The 20,606-nt window shown below is 39.8% G+C and overlaps 1 protein-coding gene across 1 annotated transcript in view; it reads right to left on the reverse strand.

Annotated features, from left to right (window-relative positions):
* SPECC1L (sperm antigen with calponin homology and coiled-coil domains 1 like) overlaps positions 1 to 18,542 on the reverse strand; it is a 56,770-nt gene extending 38,228 nt beyond the window's left edge. The window contains exons 1-5 of the mRNA XM_017813944.1: positions 18,524 to 18,542; positions 14,551 to 14,740; positions 9,057 to 9,216; positions 6,496 to 8,129; positions 4,465 to 4,676 (exon numbers count right to left, since the gene is read on the reverse strand). Of these exons, the coding sequence (XP_017669433.1) occupies positions 4,465 to 4,676; positions 6,496 to 8,129; positions 9,057 to 9,216; positions 14,551 to 14,703 (2,159 nt within the window). The 5' untranslated portion in view covers positions 14,704 to 14,740; positions 18,524 to 18,542. The remainder of the gene's footprint in view (positions 1 to 4,464; positions 4,677 to 6,495; positions 8,130 to 9,056; positions 9,217 to 14,550; positions 14,741 to 18,523) is intronic.
* Between the last annotated feature and the right edge of the window lie 2,064 nt (positions 18,543 to 20,606).

The following is a 20,606-nucleotide window of genomic DNA, read 5'->3' on the forward strand; positions in this document are numbered from 1 at the left end:
CTCTGTATACACAACTTGTTTGAGCTAAAGTCAGCACTGAGAGAGCAGGTTTAGGTCAAAGTTATAAAGGTTGCTCTCCCTGCCTTTTCCTTTAAACACATTTTGAAACAAAATCAAGTCGATGTTAATTTTGACTTTTAAAAAAAAGTTCAAAGAAAAAGCGTTTTTAAAATCAAAATTTGTTCTACTACTAAAAGCAAGCTGTCTAAAAATAACCACAAACCAGAAACTATAAATGCACCCAGAGTTAAGGCTTATGTAGTGCCATTGTTTTGAGCTTTTGTGAGATATGAAACACACCATTAAGTTTTAATGTATTTATGCTTTGAAGTAAAACACAATGGCCTGAATATTCTGCAGGTACCATAAACAATACAGAGCACTCCACAGCAGTTGTTGGAAACAGTCTTCCACCTCAGTCAACCAAAGAGATTTTTTAAAAAAGAAAAACACACCAAATTGCAACTGAATTTGAAATGTAGTGAGAAATTAGGATTAATACAAGTGATTTCACCTTTTCCACCAATTATAGCCTGAAAATCCAAGTAGTCAAAATAAGAAGAAGATGCACTGTGGAATCTTTCCTTTCTGCATCCCCACAACCTCCATAATTCTCTAACAAACACAAACCTTTCCCACCTCCACATGCCCAAATTTTCAGCATGGTAGGACAGGTACTTCTACCATTATCCAGTCTCCTCCTTTTAAGGATCATAGACAAGAAAGAGGATGGAGATAAAAGGAAAAGTAACTACAGGTTGGGGTAAATAAAGAACAAGGAGACTGTTCTGATGAATGAACAGGATAATCAAAACTGGCAAATCAGCAAACTGCTTGTGTTTACTGCAGGAGCCAATTACATCTACATTTTACAAAACAATATTGATTTAAACCACAGTTGGAGAAGGCCTTGCCTCTACCTAGAAGGCAGAAAAATAAAATTAAGGGACATGCAGACTACAAATGGCTAAGATTTGTAGACCAATCTCACTTTTGAGCTCATCATGTCAGACAATAGATCAATGCAACAAGAAAGCTGAATTTAAGGGTCTGCCATTAGCCAAAAAAACTCCACCAACTAACAATTTGTCTCAACCCATGACACAATTAAAAAATGAATGTCCAGTTGACTTTTCCAACACTATGTTAGAAATGGCCTAAATATGGTAATGCAAACGTTTCATTTCATAACTGCTGTCAAGATCCTTTTCAAATGAGAATTAAAAACTAATGCTGTCAGCTCCATAAAAGAACTATTTATTCACAGAACTTCAGATACATCAACCTTCTCGCTCACCTACCCTTGTCCTAAAAATTTACTGACTTAAATAGTTCAACTAGGAGAACCTACACGCTCAGCAGATGTACCTTGTGCCGAGAGAACAGGCAACGATTATTTTCAGGCATCAGAAGAAGATCTGACAACTGGTAAGCAAACCTACCAATACCCATTTTCTGCACATCAGGAGACAAAGTTTTCTGAGAAAAAAAAAATCCCCCACAAACTCTTATTAACTTCTTGGAAGAATAATAGGTTTCTTTTTCCCCCTTAGTCACCAAGGATGACTAATGTGACAGCTGGGCTACCTGACTACAGGAAAGTTTTTGGGAAGGCAGAAAGAAAGCCAGAGGTACCACGCCATCTAGTGCAGTGTCTGCCCTCCCCACCTCCTGCCAGCTGCCCAGTCCCTCCCAGTCCCCCACCTCCACACCAGTGCAGGTTGTTTCAGCTCAGTTCAGTGGTGAGGATATAAAACATACAGGTTATTTTAATATTTCTTAGGCTTTTTAGATACAATACAGAAGCACTGTGCTTAAAACTCCCAATTCCCAACAGTAACGAGCTCAGCTGCCACATTCTGCAGTTCCCACATCTGGATGGATGTCAGGAACACACTGGTTTTAATCAATGCAATTTGCATCCTACTGTCCAAATCCAAGAGATTCCAGTTTCTGCAGGCAGACATATCGACAGCTAAAATGTGACAGATCAATACTCAGACTACTGTGAAAAATGTTTCATTCCAGGTTCATTGTGCCTCTTTTTGGTGTTTGAGAAGTCCACAGTGAAGCATTCCCTAAGTGCCAGTGCTGGAGAATTTCCCATTCCTTCATTACTATTTGTGTTGGTTAACCATTAATTGAATGAACACTCACCACCTCATCTGTGAAGCATCTTTTTCCTAAGTGTAAAGTCTGTCTTTCATGAATTCTTTAAGTGATAATTCTCCATCACTTACCACTTGTCATTTTTCAGTTGTCTTGCCATCACTTTCCTTCACTCAGTAACTTTGCCATTAGGCAAATTGCCTCCTTAAAGAGTGGGTTATAATTCTTCACAAATTAAAATCTAAAATAAAAGTTCACTAAAGAAAACCTTTATGCTTTTACTATTACAGTTGGTTATTTAGGCTGAAAAAACCAACATTCTTCTAGCTACTGTTTTATAATACCTAAACCTACACTAAATTCTCCACATTTAAAAGCAGAGGCATTATACATCTGGCTGACAGAACACCACAACTGGCCAAAAGTCTGAGCAGCGTAAGAAAACTTACTGCTACCAAGATATGCTTTTCTGTCACTTTAATACAAATTATTAGAATTCTGTCTTTTAAATGTTTTAAGTGTTTTTCTGTGTGTTAGATGTACTACCTCCAAGTCCCAGATTTTCCATACTGTTGTTCTTTGCTGCCACTGCTTAGAGGCTACAATGAAAAAACGCTCACATCGTGTTAAATTGTGAACCCACAAACAGCGTTTTAAAGTGGCCAGAAAATACATATTTTTCAAACGTACACAATTCCTCGGGTGCCATCCCTTCGTGCTGCCACTAGATGCCACTCTCCTTCCTGCATATAACAAAACACGGCTTGCTTCCCCCGAAAGGATCACACCGGGCCATCAGCTGGTACAGCTGAATTTTCCGAACTATTTCAAGAGCAACGAATGACAAATACTGTTGCGATTTTTGTTGAAAATCTCTGCCCCGGCAGAGGTTTGTCTCCCTGAATTTTTGCCGTTTTAAGTGAAATAACTAACAGCTGTTTTGTATCCCCAAAGCAAAAGTCTCTAAAACCTAAAGCTGCCTTCTAAGTGGGTATTAATATGCAGATACCTAAACATCTACTTGACTACAGTGCTGCTCCCTGTATGAATGTATTTCAGTTAAAGGATAAAAAAATACCAGTAGAAAAAAGTGTTCAACCTTTTTGACTGTTTGCTACAAAACAACTTCAGGAACCAAGAAAGAGCTGCTGACTATGTGTCTGAGCTCCTGCTCCCAAGTAAATATCTATATTTTAGCATAGAAAGAGAAAGAAAAATGCATAATAAAAAAACAATCTTGTAAAGAGAAACTGTGATTGCCTTTCAAGATAAAAGAAGGGTTGCTTAGGGAAACAGTGCTCACAGCCACAAGTCTGAAGATACCAGCTTCAGTTGAATGAACAATTTAGCTTGCTTAATTTTACTTGATAGCAGACCAATTTAAAACCCTTTCTATGAATATTTCCCTCATTGTTAAAAGGAATCATGCTTTGGGTTTCTTGCTATCTTGTTTCATCTTTGAATAACATGGAAGACTAGCAGATATTTGAATTCTGTAAGCAGCAAATTACAAATTATTACTGTGCAAATACAGCTTGCCAGGGTACAGTTGCACAAGTTCTTATTTAGATGGAGACTAATTGCAGAATTCCAGCCTGTGGTAGGAATGTCTGAGCAGGTCTTCGAGATCAGAGAGGGAACTAAGGCACAGAGAGCTAGACAAGTACAGAGTAAACACGAATTTCATTTTAAGTCCCAACCATTTCTTGTACAGCAGCAAGAGTCAAGAGATGAAATTTTATTCTAACTTGCCTGAAGTTCGTCATATCAATTTTTAGGGCCACAGATCAGTTCCATAACCTGAGCAAGTGCACACAGAAGGAGATATACACATCTCCAATACACCCACACTGCCAAGTCAGCTGACACTTGTAACTTCCAGGGCCTCCATTCTCTCATTTCCCCACTAAAAGCACCTTTCTTTAGCTGGGAGAAATTATTATTATACACATTCTCAAGCTACCTGGTAGCTCCTAATACTTGGAAACTTGAAAGAGAAAACCTGCTTAAAAAACAACAGTAAAACACTAAATCAATCATGCAGTCTCCAAAACCCAGGAGCACCCTATCATTAAGTCTGTAATTACCTGGTTTTCTACTTTGAAAAACAACTTGAAAACAGTATTACCAGATTTCATATTTGTTCTCAATTCACAGGTTTTCATTCCCACACCAGCTGGGACTGGAAAAGCAAAGCCAACTTGATTTTTTCCCCTAGTGTGTAAGGATTCTTGCAAAACCCAGCCTGACTTGAATTCAGACATTCAAAAGACAAGTGAAAATATTTTCAATATTACAGTGTTCCACTTCAGCTTTTCTTAAATTATCATTCCTCTCAAGAGAAACTCCCCATACTTACTCTCCAAATCAGATATGATGAGATTGTCATGAAGCTTCACAGCACGATGCTGCTCCACTTCATCCTCCAACTCAAAGATAGTTTCTTTCATGTCACTTCTCTCAGTCTCTTTCTCGTCCAGTTCTGTCCGAACTTTTTCCAGAGTCACATTGAGATCCTCAATTTGTTTTTTGGCTTCTTCTTGGAACACTCTGTATTCATCTTCAACCTGAAGAAGAACGTATCTTACCATAACTAAAATAGTTGCATACTAAACACACTTTTAGGTTTGTAACTGCCACACTTACAGTGCATTTCTGAAAACAGAAAGGTAGGGGAGAAGTGCAAGCCTTAACCTATGCATTGTTCTAGTGCAACTATCTTCCTGAGCCAGAGTTAAACTCTTTTATTCCCCAGCTGGATATGTGAGCATTCCCCAGCTGCTCCAACAGCAGTGCCCTGTGTACAAGTGAAGCAACACCACCATCGTAGCCAGGCTGTGGTTTCACAGCAGCTGATCCAATTTAACATGGAGCTGTCATGGAAAAGGGATGGGGTGGGGGGGGGAAACTCTTCATCCTTTCTTTCTCTTGCCAAAAAAGAAAAAGCCTGCTCTCTTCTGCTCATCAAGTTTAGTGCTGGCTGGACCTGTGTGACAATGGATTCCCTTAACCAAGTAGCAGGTTTCACATCTGTGTGTGAGATGTGTTAGTGAGGTGAAGCATTCTCAGCATTACAAACTATGTGAACTGAAATTAAAAAAAAAAAAGAGAAGGGAAGAGGCAGTTGCCTTCTCTCTTTCAGGAGCAGGGGGAGAGGCTATTTTATCCTGCCTCATAAAACTGTAACATAAGTAACAAGCTGGGATCAGAGGCACAGGAACATTAACCCAAGAGCAAAAACAGGGTGTCAGAAAAACAAAGAGAAATTAGGTCGTGGCTTAGGTGGGTCAGCACAGGCAGGCACCAAGTTTAATAGACAAAATTCCCTGCTTCTAAATCACCCATTTCAGTGGTTTTTATTTTAATAGCACTCTCCAACTTTAATTATTAAAATTATTTTATTATGTTTTCATCCTAAGTTAAGGTTGATTCTGACTGGCTCGTGATCATGACTAGCATGTTGTTTTGCAGCTAATACACAGTTCAGACATTAATTGGAATAAATTGTCTCATCAGGAAGATATACCTTTAAATGCATACTTTACATTATTAAATGAATGTTATGATTCTTGGTTTTATATTAAATTATAGCTTTTACTAGACATGCCTACTGCATAAACTAGTTATATTTGAGTCAAAACAGCTGGTCTAGAACTAGAAATATGCATTTCAATCCAAAACCCACTCAGCACATAAGCTGCTCCTGAATGGATCATTAGTAAAAAACCTGCATGTATTTGCCATATCTAATAATAATTGCTTAAAAGCTTATCAATATGTTTTGATCTCTTTTTTTCATTTAAAACTAAAATATGTATCAGGAAATTAAATTAAATTAAATTAAGTAAAATCTCTGTCTACCTCAAAATTATTTTCTTGAGAAAGAAGACACTTTTCTGCTTTATTTATCAATAATTTATTCTCAATTAACTGAACCAACTTGAATATGCTGAAGCTTCAAAATATTCTCTCAATACCTGTGAAAGGTCCTTTAAGTCATCAACAGTTGGGTTATCACTTCAAACTTTGATTCCCAGTCCTTTCTCAGGGACATCCCTCTCCCACCAGTTTGGCACTAATTCCTTGAAACCCTTGCAGAAGGCATGCAATTTAAGCACTAAGTTAGTACAGTATCTTAAATACTGTTTAAGTTTGGCCATCCTATTTTTAAAAAGTAACACAACAGCTACCCTGTAGCCCAATCTATCCATATAAAATTTTTTAAAAGCCGCCATCATTTTCATGACAGAAGTTGAAAGTAATCAGTCCTAACAGTACTGCGATCCAGTTAACCTCGTAATTAATCCTTCTCAAAGAGCTACAGTGGTCAATAATAAGCCAGGTTGTACATGGGATGTTAGAACACAACAGTGTTTCAAACACTACCTTGGCAATGGCGTCTTGCAGTCGATTGGCGTCGTTGCGGGTGTGTGCCAGCTCTTCCTGCAGACCACTGGCCAAGCTCTCTGCTTTCTCTTTATCCAGCCTGACACTCTCCAGCAGATCCTGAATGTCTGATTTATCTCCAGAGTTGTGTATTGAATACAACTCGGCCACTTTCTGCTTTTCGTGCTCTAACTGAGCCTTCAGCCTGTTCATCTCGATCTGGTCACTGGCCACTGTGGTTTTGTACTCCTCCAAGGTAGACGCCAGCGCTGTTTTGCTTTTCTGCTCTGACTCAATAATCCGTTCCATGTGGTGATTTCGTTCCTTCAACGCCCCTATCATCTCTTGGGCCTCCTTGTTGTCTTGTTCTGCCATCTTCAAAGTGTTGCTCAAGTGCTGCTGGACACCCAGCAGCTGCTCTCGCTCGAACCGGGCGTTCTCTGCCAGGTCCATGTAACGTTGCTCCAGCTCCATGTAGCGACCGCTTTTCATGTCCTCATCGATCACGTACGAGATGTGGTGCTCGTCTAAAAGGGACCGGAAATACTCGATCTGACGGCTGAAGTGTTCTAACTTGTCACTCTGCTGGCACAAAGATTCCATAAGGATTACTTTTTCCTCTCCGAGTCTTTCATTCTCACTGTTGAGCTCTTGTGTTATTTGTTGCAAATCAGCAAGCTCTTGAAGTGTGGCTTGGAGCTCTTCAGCCGTACTGTGTTGGTTCTCTTCCATCTGATGTATCCGTTCCGTGAGACAAGCTACGGACACTTCACTCGCATTGCCACTGCTTCCCTTCCTAGATCTTTCTATACTTGGTACTCCTTCAGACTCTGAAGACGATGGAGCATCTAAAGCATCATCACTTGATGTCAGTGGCTGATAAACTTCACTGCACTCGCTGTCTAAATTATCCATGGAATTACTGTGTTGGTTGTCCATCAGAGTATTTTCATCCTGACTTAACAAGTCTTCCATTGACCCAGGAGCAGAACCTTCCACTGAAGATGTCAGAGTGCCACCACCATCGCTGTGGTTGCCAGCCGTAATCTCTGGACTCAAAGACTGATAGCCAAACAGTTTTTCAGAGTTGTCCAGCCTTTGCTCCAAAGAAAAGCCCAGTGCATTCAGTCTGTCTTTTAACATTCGATTCTCATTCTTCAGCTGGTTGAGCTCTTCTCGGATGGCGGTGTTCTGTTCCTGTAACTGCAGCAATGTAGACTCTACATCAGTCGGCTGATGGACAACAATGGCCTCTTTTTCTTCCGATTTTTCATCACCTTCAAGCTGATCTTCGTTGAGTCCCAGCTGAGCCCGCATATCCCTTAGTTCATTTCTCAGATGCAAGATTTCCACATCTTTAGTTTTCGCCAACGTCAGGAGATCGTTCACCTTCGCTTCCAACGCAGCTTTGTCGCTGATTTGATTGTCTGACTTGGACTTGCTCATGCGAATGTCCGACTCGGGGTTGGTGCGGCTGCGGGAGCGCTTGGCCAGGACCGCGTCGTTGGCGCCCTGTCCCGCCAAAGGCAGCTTTTTGCTCTGGCTCAAACGGGAACGATCGCGGATTCTCTCTCTGGAAGAGCTTGACTCTTTATTCCCAGACGAGGTGCTGCGCTTCGCTGTGGAACTGGTACCTGCACGTGTTTTGAAAGTGAGGAACGTGAATTCAAAACACAGTACCTGTCATAGAGCACTGTGTGTTTTCTACCAGCAATATAGTGGTTTGTTTTTGGAATCTCAGTAGTAAATACATTTCACAGAACACATCTACAGTAAACATGCACACAGCATTCAGCATGAACCAGTGCAGTTAGATTTTAACTGAAAATGAGGTAGACCTTGAAGTTTAATATCTTTAAGTTTCTTTTTTCGGTCTTGAAAAGCTTCTGATAAATTGTGCAAAAACTGCAGCAGTGCTATTCCTATGAGTTCAAATTGTCTCTCTTTTCACTAGATCGGAATGAAAGCTTTTAAGAGATGAATTGCATGTTATGATTCCCCAAAATGAAAGTTAAGGTTTTTTGTATTTCCTCATTGCATAAAGATGAGGACAGATCATTACTACTTTATGTCCAGATGCTTTACAGCTTTACTGAATTCAGCATTTCTGAATCCAACACAGAGCAACAGAAGGCAAGACATATTTCCATCCATACTGATAACACACTAAATGATTTCACTTTTCTGAACCATTTCTGAAAGCTCTCTTCCTTTATTTCTACAAAGCAATATCAAATGTCCAAAATGTTCGCTGTAACAAGTGATCTTAAAGATTCAGTGCTTATGCCATGGATTTTTTTCAGACAAATCTATGATTCTCTAAATGAATTACATTATCTAGTTTTATATAGTAGTTGCATAATCAGTTCTGAAAAACTAAAAGAAACACCCTCCAGAAAAGCAATTACACTATTAAAAATAGGAAAAGAGTGCAGAAGGTGTGTGATCTGACCATGGCATTACTGACCACTTCATTAGGCAGCCTGCATCCTCGATACATAACATGAAAATAAAAAGCCACCACCCAACTACCATCTTTAAGGATCCATATGTCCATTTACCTGCAATAGTTTTGGGTTTATTTTCCAGACTGTTCATGGCTGTCCCTGGAGCTGAAGATGCTGTTGACACACAAGTGTTCTTCTTGGCCTTGACACCGTTGGTCATTGTCACTCCACCACCACCAGCCATCCCCGCTAAGAGGTCATCGTTACTCTTAGTCTGAAAGAAAGGGAAGAAGTAGCTTTAAGGCAGCTGACTGAGAAGTCTGCAGAGCCAACAGTTCTCCTCTTAAAGATTCCATCAGTTTAAAAAGTACATATTTGACTAGTCATGTGTCTGGGCAAGAATGTTGAAAAGTATAACTGCACATATGAGTGACCATAGAAACAGAGCCTTCTCTCTTCTCAGACAAAATTCTTAATTCTTAATAACAAGGAGAAAAAAAAGAATTAAAGCACAGTAACATAACATAGTGTAAAGCTTCTCAATTTTGACTGAAAGTTTGCTGATGCATAAAAATGAAGGCAATTCTTGGATAATTAAACCATCAAATACTAGGAAATTAATATAATGTCCTCCAACAGAATATGGTGAAATGTTTTCTGGTAGATAAGTTCACAACAAAAAGATCAAATCAAAGAACAAGAAAAATCAATCCAAAATTAGCAAAATACCCTTTCTAGCTCAAAATACTATGCTACAAATTTCTAGAAATTAGGACAGTATTCAGAGGCAGGAGAAAAGCCACTCTTCACCATATATCCTTGCCTTGTTCTCATGCTCTTTACTAGACACTCTCAGAGATGGGATATTTGTTTAATGGACTTTTTGTCTCACCTCACAGGATCATTACTGAAACTACTGTGAGCCACAGAAGCTGCCTGGAATGTGACAGAGCAGTAAGCACAGGATTCTCAACAACCAGACTCCCAAACAGAGAATACATCTTTCACAATGAAGCAACTCTAAAAATACTAAACTCTTGAGCATTAATTGGCAGCCGTTACACTCTTTAAAATGCAGTTTTTCACATGGTGAAACAATCAAAATATGCTCAACATTTTTCCTGTTATATGGGCAAGAAAATTAAAAGAAAACAGCTGTGTTAGTAGCATTCCTTGAGTAACTGTATTATGCAGCTGCATAGCATATCTGAACTCTCATCCACCATCCCAGCTAAAAGTTAGTGCTTAGGAATTAACCAGTTGCTTTACATCATGACTTTCAAATTCTGCAGGTTTATAAACTTCCAACTCCCACAGATATTCATGCTAAAAACTATATGCCAGACATTACAATTCTATACATTAAGAATGAAGGTACATTTGCTTAATTAAAAAAAGAAGTTGCATGTCACTCTGTTCTAGTCTCTTTTTGCAAGTGCAAATTTCAGAACATTTAGGAACACTCATCACAACATTGTGGAAAGGGCATGGATGGGATCTGTGCCATTGACAAAGAAGAGCAGCTGCAAAACAAAAGGGAGCTCAGGAAGAGAACATATTTGCTCTGCATGCAGTTGACAAAAACACAGAAGATTTACAGATAGAAACATATTTGTCAGGGTAAAAATCTTCTAGGATTTTTTTACTGAATGTTTTTACTGAATCTTGAAATGGTATAACCTTCTAAAAAGGTTTATAAAAGGCTGGAAGAAAACACATTACTCTGAGGATATGATGTGCATTTAAGCTTGTTTTCTGCTATGAAAAAGCCACTGTTGTTCTATCCTGCTGCTCTCCATGTGCTCACATGTTGTGCTGAGCAAACAAGGCTTTTCAAAGGGCTCCTTCCTCCCAGGAGCCAGATCAGCTCCTCCATCTGCCATGTCACAGCCATGCAAACAGCAGAGGCAATGGAAGTACCAACAGGAAATAAAAATGTTGGAGGGCTACAAAACCCACCAAGCCCACCCCGTTCCTGTGGGGAGGGTGGGCTGAGCACAAACTCCTCGTGTACAACAATCCCCGTCAGCCTGTGGCCCAATCAGATTTTAAATCTAAGCTAATTCTGTGGGCATGGGGCAGAGGGGGAGGGAAACAACCTTGTGCTGCAACTGTCACCTAAACCAAGGTATCACAGAAAGGCACAGAACAGTGATTTTCTGTTTGCTGCTGACTATGCCAACGTGATAGTTCAAACGGACTATTAACTGTCAGCATTTCTACCCTGTTGAAAGGGTGGGGAAATTAGATTAAGCTTTTAGACACTTATAGTACAAGTACGTGTTATCAAGCCAAATAGGTCAAGATGTGACTCAGCTTGAAGGAAAAGAAAAAAACTACGTAAAATACACACTTTCAGACATTAGTCATCTCCAGTCCTTGCTGAACAAAGGAATTTAAGACAGCCATTCTTTTTCTGACTTACCCATAAACTATTTCTGGTCTAGGTTGGAAGGCACTGCCTCCTCTGCAGCCAATTAGTAAACACTTTCTCAAAGCTGTAACACTATACTCTTGGCAAAGAAAACTATTTAGCAGAGCTTTGGAAAAATTACAAACCAGCAGCTCTCTTCTTAATGCTCCACAATAGCAACTGTTCTTGACTTTTAAAATCAAAGCATTTTTCTAGTCTATCTTTTCAGTTGAAGCAAAATTAATGCTGTATGTTTATTAAACAGCTTCTTTCCATTTACTGAAAACTGTGTCATCCTGTTTAGCATTAAAACTCCTACAATAAAATATGAAAAATTAGAAAATATCATAATTAGAAATGCTCATCCAGACCTATTTTGATTTTCTATATAAAAACCACTTTATAATTATACAATTCATATTCTGTTTTCCCCCTCCCAACTTGTAGTGCAACGAAACTTGAATAATCACCTCTACAATTCACTTTGTCTTTGTTTCTCAACATGTATATCCTATTTACTGCATCTCATTCAAATCCCTTTATATATATAATTATTCCAACCTAGGATTTTCTTTGATGATTGCTGTTGCTGCATTTGAGTTTTTCAAACATCAAACTCCACAACAATCTGTAATTAAATCACTGCATTTTGCAAACAGAATAGAAGCCTAGACACATGAATACTGAAAACACATTCTAATTTTTAATATTCAAATACTGGTCTCCAAGCCCTGGCTTTTCAGGGACACTGGATTTTGCAATTCTTCTGAAGTACAGTTGCTTTCTAATTACAGTTGGGAGTGTGAGCAGGATCACAAGCTCATTAGCCAAAGAAGTCAAAAAATAATGAACTTAAAAATAAGAACACGTTATTTGTAGAGTACTTTTTGAGGGATTAAAAACTAGAAGCGGCTGGCAGTTAACATTCCATGGAAATAACGCGTGGGGGGGGGTGCTGAACATCTGCACAAGTCCTGGGCAAAGTGGGGACAAAAAGCTACAGAGAAGGAACCGACCGAGGGCGCTCGGAAGCAGCCGGACAACAGCCCCTGGTCCGGGCTCAGCCCTACACAAGGGTGGGTCTCCCAGTTTCTTCCTGTGCTTCCATTGTCCACACACTTTGACAACTCCACAAAGAAGGACAAACCTCGGGAACAACGTGCACTGAAAGAAGCCCGCCCAAAGCTGAACACTCGACCATGGTTGTATCATGAAGGGGATACTATAATTACAAAATCATTTTCAATTTTGCTACATTGTTACTAATGGAATTAAGATTGTTACTGTACTACAAGTGAGTATTTCTAGTCCTTAACGGTGGCCTTTCATTCAATATCCAACTCAAAGGACTGAATAAATCAGTAAGCTGTTGCAATTAAAGTTATTTAATGCCAGCTTGTTTTTTGGTCAAGGAATACGAAGTGAAATTCAGAACACACACCAGTTCATCAACTCTAAGAGAACATCCTACAACCACAATGAGGAAAACAATGTGCTAAATGTTTCATCAACAATATCAAATATAAAACTATACAAAAAATTACTTGAAAAATAATATGACTTTTATTGATATTTCTTTCAAGCCAGTAATTATAAATATGATTTGTCAGTACCAGTAAACTAAAGAAAAAACCACCACAAACAACTAACTCAGTTATATGAGTATGGAACACTCAAAAAAGATAACATTCATCATTAGTATGAAGTCACACAGTTGGCACAACAGCAGCTTAACAAGTAAAAGGCATCCAACTGTATGAGTAAGCCTGGCTGTAACATAAACCTGAGATAAGTCTTAGTAATTAAGAGAAAAATTTTCATTGTGCCTCAAACATACAGTTGTCAAATTCTAATCCCACGCCTAAACACAGCCAGAAGTGTTACTAATATAAGTAAAATTGAGAAAGCATACTGGGTCAAATATGTTTAGTGTTAGATCATCCTCCTCCTTTATCTCCCTGAGAGGTATGACATAAGAAACTTGATAAGTAAACTACAAAGCACTTTTGTTTCCATATTCTGTGAGAAGTTTCCAAAAATATAAAGGAAGTAGTGTCAACAAGCATCAAAAGATTATTTAAAGTTAAGAAAGCTGCAAGATATGTGATGGAGTGATGGAAGAAAGGAGGGGCACTGGGAGAAAACCCCGCTGAAACCTGGCTTGCCAGTTCATCAGCAAAGGTATTAACCATTCTTCTGTAAAAGAAAAGGAAGAAGAGAAAGGGAAGACATCTCCTGACTTCAGCACTCCTGCAGAGCTACTAGAGAGACACCATTTCTTTAATTTTAGGTCCTCATTTGCCAGTTATTTAAATGGCCTCCCTGCTTTCCTGTGTGTCAGTGATGGTGGGTCAGGTCCCAGTCACAGGCACCAGCCCTGTTCCCTGTCCTGCTCTTTTGCCCCAGGAGAGCAGCAGCACAGCACAGCACTGCACACTGGGCTGCAGAGAGGAAAAGGAGCTGGATCCAGCCATGTCTCCATGCCAGGAAAAGGAGCCAGACCAGGCAGGCTCACATCATCCAGCCAGCCCAGATGTGGTTGCTCCCAGGTGAACGCTCCACACCAGCACACCCCAGTACGTCTGATTCTTCTGGTTTGTTGAAAACCAGATGCTCCTACATCTACTGCCCTGTTTGCTAATACATGAGAAAACCTCTACCTTTGAACTTGTTCTGGGAGCAAGAACCAACTTGTGAAAATTCAGCTCAAGCAGTCCTTCGCACAAAGCAAAGGCCAAAACAGCCAGAAGAATTCAGCTGCACTGACCTGACAGGGATCACTGATACCAAAAGGTTCTCATGTTAGATACCCCCTCAGTTCTTTTTTCAGAATTAGTAAATAACTCTCATCAAATCCCATTAGTCACTGACACACCATTCAAGCATAACATGACACCATTAATAACATCCATCAGAACCCAATTTCCACTCTGCCCCTTCTGCAGAACAGCCAAGTTCTGCACAGAATATTGCTCTCCAGCACATCTCATGTTGCAACGTCCAAAATACAGCAGGGATGACACACAAGATCCTATCACCCTGCCCAGTGCTGTGTAACTATCCAGATTCCCTTCAGCTACCCCTGTAACAAGCCTCTAGTCTAAACCTCACTAAAGACGTGCCTTGAAATTCTACCCTTTTTAAAGTTTTATTGCAAAAAAATAGAAATAATCAGAACGTTCTACCGGTTGTTACCTTCAAAAGAGATGCCGATGTCCCAGTTTTGGAGAGTTTTGTTACTGCAGACACTGAGGAGCCGTTTTCTGGTTTGGCTTTTTCAGTTGTTTGAGTTTTATTTACTCCAGGCACTTTGGGCACTGAGCCAACACTCCTGCTTGCTTTCTTCATTCTGGGCTGTCTGTTTATGATGCATTTACAAACAAATCTACAAGCAGAAAGAAAGACATTTTAAATACAAAATACAGATGAAAAGCCATGTCTTTTTTTTTTTGCTCTATTTAAGACCAGAAGTCCAGAAGAGCAGCAAAGACTACAAATTAGAGCCAAACAGAATGCATGACTGACCAATGGGTTTGGCCTTTTTTTAAAAGGAATTTTTACCAAAGACTAAGCACTTCCTACAGCTCCACTCCAAACGATAATTATTTTTTTTTTAAGTTCTCCTTCCACAGATGGCATTGAACCAAGGATATTTTATAAGTGACCCATGTTGCCGAGTTCACTCGTTAGCCAGAGAAAGAGGCTTATTAGGGAGCAATGTTCTGTGTTTCTGACTGCAGGAAGGAAAACACCGTGGGAGGATTCAGGCCTGACTACCAACAACACTGGATCTTAGAAAAGATTACCACCAGCTCGGGAACTACAGTACTGAGAGAGTAACAGCAGCCTCAGAGGCTATAAAAATATAAAAAAGTTTTCCATAAAAATCAAAAAAAGTTGAAAAATTCAGATTCCCTGAAACAATTTATTATGAAAAATCACATTAATAAACACAAGGAATGTTACAAAACTTAATAGGAGTCATGTGATTGCAAGCATTATCCCTGAGAAGAAACCAGAAGTAGCCCCACTGGGTTCCACAGCCTGCAGGCAGGACACTCCTGCAGCTTTGCCTTCCTTTCATGTTTTATCCAACGGCAGGAAACTGTCAATACTGTCATTCCACCCAGGAGCACACAGGGGAAAGTCCAGAAAACAAAGCTGACCTTACCCAAACCAGGAGTAGCTGCAGCAGACCCAAACACTGCAGTTTTCACAACTACTGCTAATTCTGGAAGACGACCTAAGAAAGAGCAGACTAGCAGAACAGCCATAATTTGAAGCACTGACTACCAGCAAGACCAGACACTTCAGGATCTTCTTCCCTCTTGCAAGACAGTAAACTGGCAGCTGTTTGCTTCATCTCCCCTGAGTCAGAAGACATAGGATGGAAGATTAAGAGGATGAAACTTCCCCTCTCCTTTCAGTCTTACGGATTCCAGGTGGAAATAAGTGATCAGGTTTATCTGAGCCCAGCATCCTGCAGCTGATTAGAAACATGAAACACATCTAGTTGTTTCCATCTCTTAAAAACTGAAGCATTTCAAAGGCACAAAAAGCAGACTGATGACTGCATGCATGAGACATCCAACACAGCACCACAGTGATCAAAGTACTAATTCAGCCCACCAAATGAACACATACCCTTGCACACACTCCTCCCTCCCCATCACCTCAGCTGCATACAAGTATATTTCAATTCTGACTTTGACAAAAGTCGGGAAAACTCCAGGAGTTTTGCCTCCTCAGATCCCTAAGTACTGTTAACAGAAGCAACAGGAAGCTTCATTTTAAGACACTGAAAATATTTGTTTATAGCTTCCAGCTTCCCTCTAGCTCTGAAAGCCTGTGTGAACAGAAAACTCCATTTGCTGTTGCAGTTTCATCATCAGAATGTCAAAAATGCACCGGTCCTGCCATATGGCTACTAGTAATCAGAATGCCTTCACAGAAGATTAAATAACTGAGAGATAATTTGAAACGAGACACTCCTAAGAAAACCAAAACCCAAACCAGAAAAGCCCCATGAAGGCAATATGTTTGCTGTACACACATCATATTAAGTGGTACAACTGCCTACTAGATTCCAGAAGCAGATGTTCACGTTTACAGGTAGGACTAAGTTGCTACACTTACATTTCTTGCCCTTTTCATGTTTACGAGTCAAACACTTAGTTGTGCTTTTGATCTTATTCAATTGAAAACTAAAACTGAGAAGACCAAAGAGGATAAAGTTTAGTAAAACTGGCCTCATTACTGTCGAATGGTAATGAATGTTCTGAATGTTCTGCAGACACAAAGTTGCCCACAGCATGCTTGAGAAATATTCAAATGCATTTGCAGTGCAGTTTGTTGCAATGCTGAGTGCATTGAAAAAATTACCCCAAAGAAAAACTACACACTTTGAATAAATCCAGTAAATCAGACCAATAGCTTTTTGACAGCTCTCAGAGTGAGAAGACCAGTGCTCTAAGGAAGGTCAGGGGACTGGCAGTGATATGACCAAGAGACATTTGGGCAGAGCCTGGCAATGTGCACAGAGCAGTAGCTCCAGCTGGCACAGGGACACCCAGCAATGGCCACTCGCAATACCCATTTCTCAAACCTACAGAGCACGTCCATCAAGCCTGACACTCCTTAAAACACGCCAGACACAGCACAGATGATCTCTGCACGCACAGCAAACACATTTGGGATCTGCTGGTTACAGCCAGTAAGACAGTAACAGAACCCACGGGACATCCAGTCCAGAAGAAATGCGGGCTAACGTTGGCTTTTACAGTGCAAACCATTTCTACTCTTATCAAAGCATCACAGGGGTCAGCGGTGACAAGGCTGTGGGAACTCAGATGTTTCTCATCCATAACATTCATTTCTTGAAAATGCTTTTTCAGAAGTGCTCCTGAAAACATGCCACAGTGTTCTCTTCAACAGCCACTGCAGAGCACAGCGATGTAAACAAGTGAAACTCGGTAACGTAAGCCAAGGATAATCCTCGTGTTTCATCACAGCATTACTTTAAAATATCCATACATTTGACACTGAAAAACATTGGGTTTGATTTACTGAAACTCAAAGGCAGAAACACCTTTCTAGAAATTTCAAAGATACATAGAGGACAAGCAGGGTTAGCTACCACTGTTCCTGTTTTAATTCCAGAGAAAATAAGCTTTAGTAGCTACTTTCCTACTGAAACAAGATGTGTAATTATAGTTTAAAATACTCAGAAAAATATACAAATGGGTCACACAACTTAAAATAATGACAAGACATTAATTAGCATTAGAGGTTTTAAAAGCAGCTGTTCACTAAGACTCCTAAAGTGAATTTATGACCTCTGTGTGCCAACTTCTGCCCTCCTGCCTTCTCCAAGAAGGAAAAAAGAGGATGGGGTTTCAGCACTGAAAAGAGAAAACATCAATATTGTTGGACTGGAAGTGGAAAAATCCCTACTTCATCCAGTTCCTCAAAAGGCAGGTGTGGCAGATAAAGACTACCTTTGTGCTTCTGAAGAACAACATCACTGTCCTTAGGAAGACCCAGTATTAGGAATCAACAATAATCTTGTCTCTGCCTAACAATAAATTCTAAAACAAGAAATAAAATGCTCTCTAGCCAAAGGAAGTTTTCTGAAGAATAACACGCAGCACTAACAATTCAAATGAGAACTAAAACATTATTTCACTATTGTTTTAAAAAGAAAATACTGCATATAAAACTGTAGTTTATGTTTTGCCCTAGGGAGAAAGAAGGAATTACTGAAGACTTCCTTTCCCTTTACACACACTTCCTCTCACCTCAAAAAAAAAGGAAAATAAATCCAAAACAAAACAAAAATTAAAAAAAAAAAAATCAGAAGAAAAAGAGCAAAGTAAAAGAAGTACAAGAAGAAAAAGAAGTAAAAGAAGCTTAACCAGAAGGTCTCAGTGTCAGAGCTGTAACTCCATGAGACAGTCAAGAGTAATTTTTGGAGGTCTCTCATATCACACTGCTAAACAAAATACTCATCTATCAACAGCCACAAGACATTACTGGGAAACATTTGATTAATGCCAGCACAACAGCATCAATTACAAAATTAATCAGAATGGAAAAAAGCCAAAACAACCCCCAAATATCAGATAGAAAGACTGCATTCCTAAGCTAAAATGTAACTACTCCCTCTAACCTGTATCCTTTCCCAGCCGTCTCTCTTTCCACAGCACACATAGTCCAGGAGAACCTCGCTCAGGAGGGTGCTCTCCCTGCTCTGGGCAGGATGTGAAACCAGCCCTGCACTTTATACCAGCTGCAAAAACAACTGCATAAATAATAATTTGAAAGTGTTTTGCCCAATAGCACAGCTCTGCTTGTGACTGTAAACTGATATGATACATCCACCCAGCCAACATGCAACGCTTTTTCAGCGTTACTCTTTACAACCCTGGGCACTGGAGCAGGGCAGGGAGGGGATGATGTCTTACTGTGATTATTTTAATCTCATCCATTATTTAATATACTTGTTTATGCTAATACTGCTGTCACAAAAGTAAGGCTCAATTACAAGGGTACAAAAAATAGTTTCCCATGCCCTGGAAGGCAAGAGAAGGTTAAACACCAAAAGCATTTCTTGCTGTTGGTTGAAAATACAAGATATCAAGAAGCATTAGGCAGTTTTACCTATCAAAAATCGTGAATGATTAAGAAAATTATAAATAATTTTAGAATTATCTTCTAAGAGACTCAGAAAAATAGAAACAAGTGATCCCTTAAATTTGAGGATACTGAGCACTTCTGAAAAATCGAATACCCGAATTACAGAGGAAAATAGAAATATTCACATCTAACACTTTCACTCTCTATTTGTACAAATTCTTTGGTTTTGTTATATTCAGGCTGACAACTTTGCCCAGATTATTAGGGAATGACGTTTTTAGGTCACTTGTACAGCCCCGAAAGGCAGAAAAGTAAAGAAAAGATTACAAAATACAGTCTCTTCAACCCCCTGTAAAACACAGATTCAGAACTTCCCCGAGTCTCTGCTGGCAAGACAGAATGGCCACCAAAAATTTAATATCTGTGATATGAAACAAGCTACATTATAAGAGACAGAGTTCTCTACAGTTATAAAACTTTCAGCCTGCAAGCTGCACAAACACTCTACTGTGATATCTCTTGCTCAATAATTCCAAAAACATAACATACTAACCACTGGATTCCAGAAGCCCAGAGCAAACAATGCATTTCTTTTAGAGCTTAAGATCAAGACATCAGTTTTATGGACTTGAAAGGGTGTTGATGGTAGTGGGTAATTTAAGATACCAAGGAAAATGGGAAAGTGCACGGAATCACAGAAGACCCTCATGAGACTAACTGGACAATATAAACAGCAAATAAAACTAAATATAGGCAAACACAGAGCAATCTATCTGCTGGGGAAAACCAACCTCAGCTCAAACATAAACGTGCTCTCAACATTCTCAATATTGCTCAGCAAGACTTCAGTGTTTTGATTCACAGCTTCATTAAACTATCAGTACAGGAATTATTAAAGAAATGAACTGACAATGAACCATAAAACAGAAATATCACACTCACAAATCAATTTTTTGCCCATCTACCCCCACTTTAATTGGTACGTGCAGTTCTGGTCTCTTGACCTCAAAAAAAGAAGTTTTCTTATAGATCTGAAAATGATCTGATTATTGCCCCTTGCTGGACCAAAGGTATATAATGGCTCCCATGGGACATCTCCCAGGGAATATGACAGAACCTTATCAAATCTGCAATGGCATCGAGGAGGCAGACTGGGAGTGGCTGTTAATCATCTCTTCCCATACTAAAGCTAAGGACCAACAAATGAACTTAGAGCCAGGTTCAAAATAAAAAAAAGTGAGCTGTATTTTTAATGCAGACTGAAAAAAATGCTGTGGCTGCATGAAGTGCGAAGGGAGGGAGAGACTGGACACGAACAAGGCAGAGAAATTCCCTAATGGATGCTAAATAGCTGAGCACAAAGGGCTCAGAAACCCCCCTGAGCCAAAACTAATTGCACAGTGGGGAAGAAGTCAGGGTGGGAGGGAAGGCTTTGGTTTAAGGTTTTTTCCTAAGGCATCTGCCCACAGCTGCAGCCAGACCCAGAGCACCAGGTGGGATGGATCCCTGTGCCAGCGTGGGCAGCGTCTGCTACAAAACATACACACACATCTATACACACCACTGTATTGCAGCACAGGTTAGGTGCAGCACACGGGGGCTGCACTCCTGGAACA

This window comes from Lepidothrix coronata, unplaced genomic scaffold (genome assembly GCF_001604755.1).
Source record: "Lepidothrix coronata isolate B3197 unplaced genomic scaffold, Lepidothrix_coronata-1.0 Scaffold44, whole genome shotgun sequence".
NCBI lineage: Eukaryota > Metazoa > Chordata > Aves > Passeriformes > Pipridae > Lepidothrix > Lepidothrix coronata.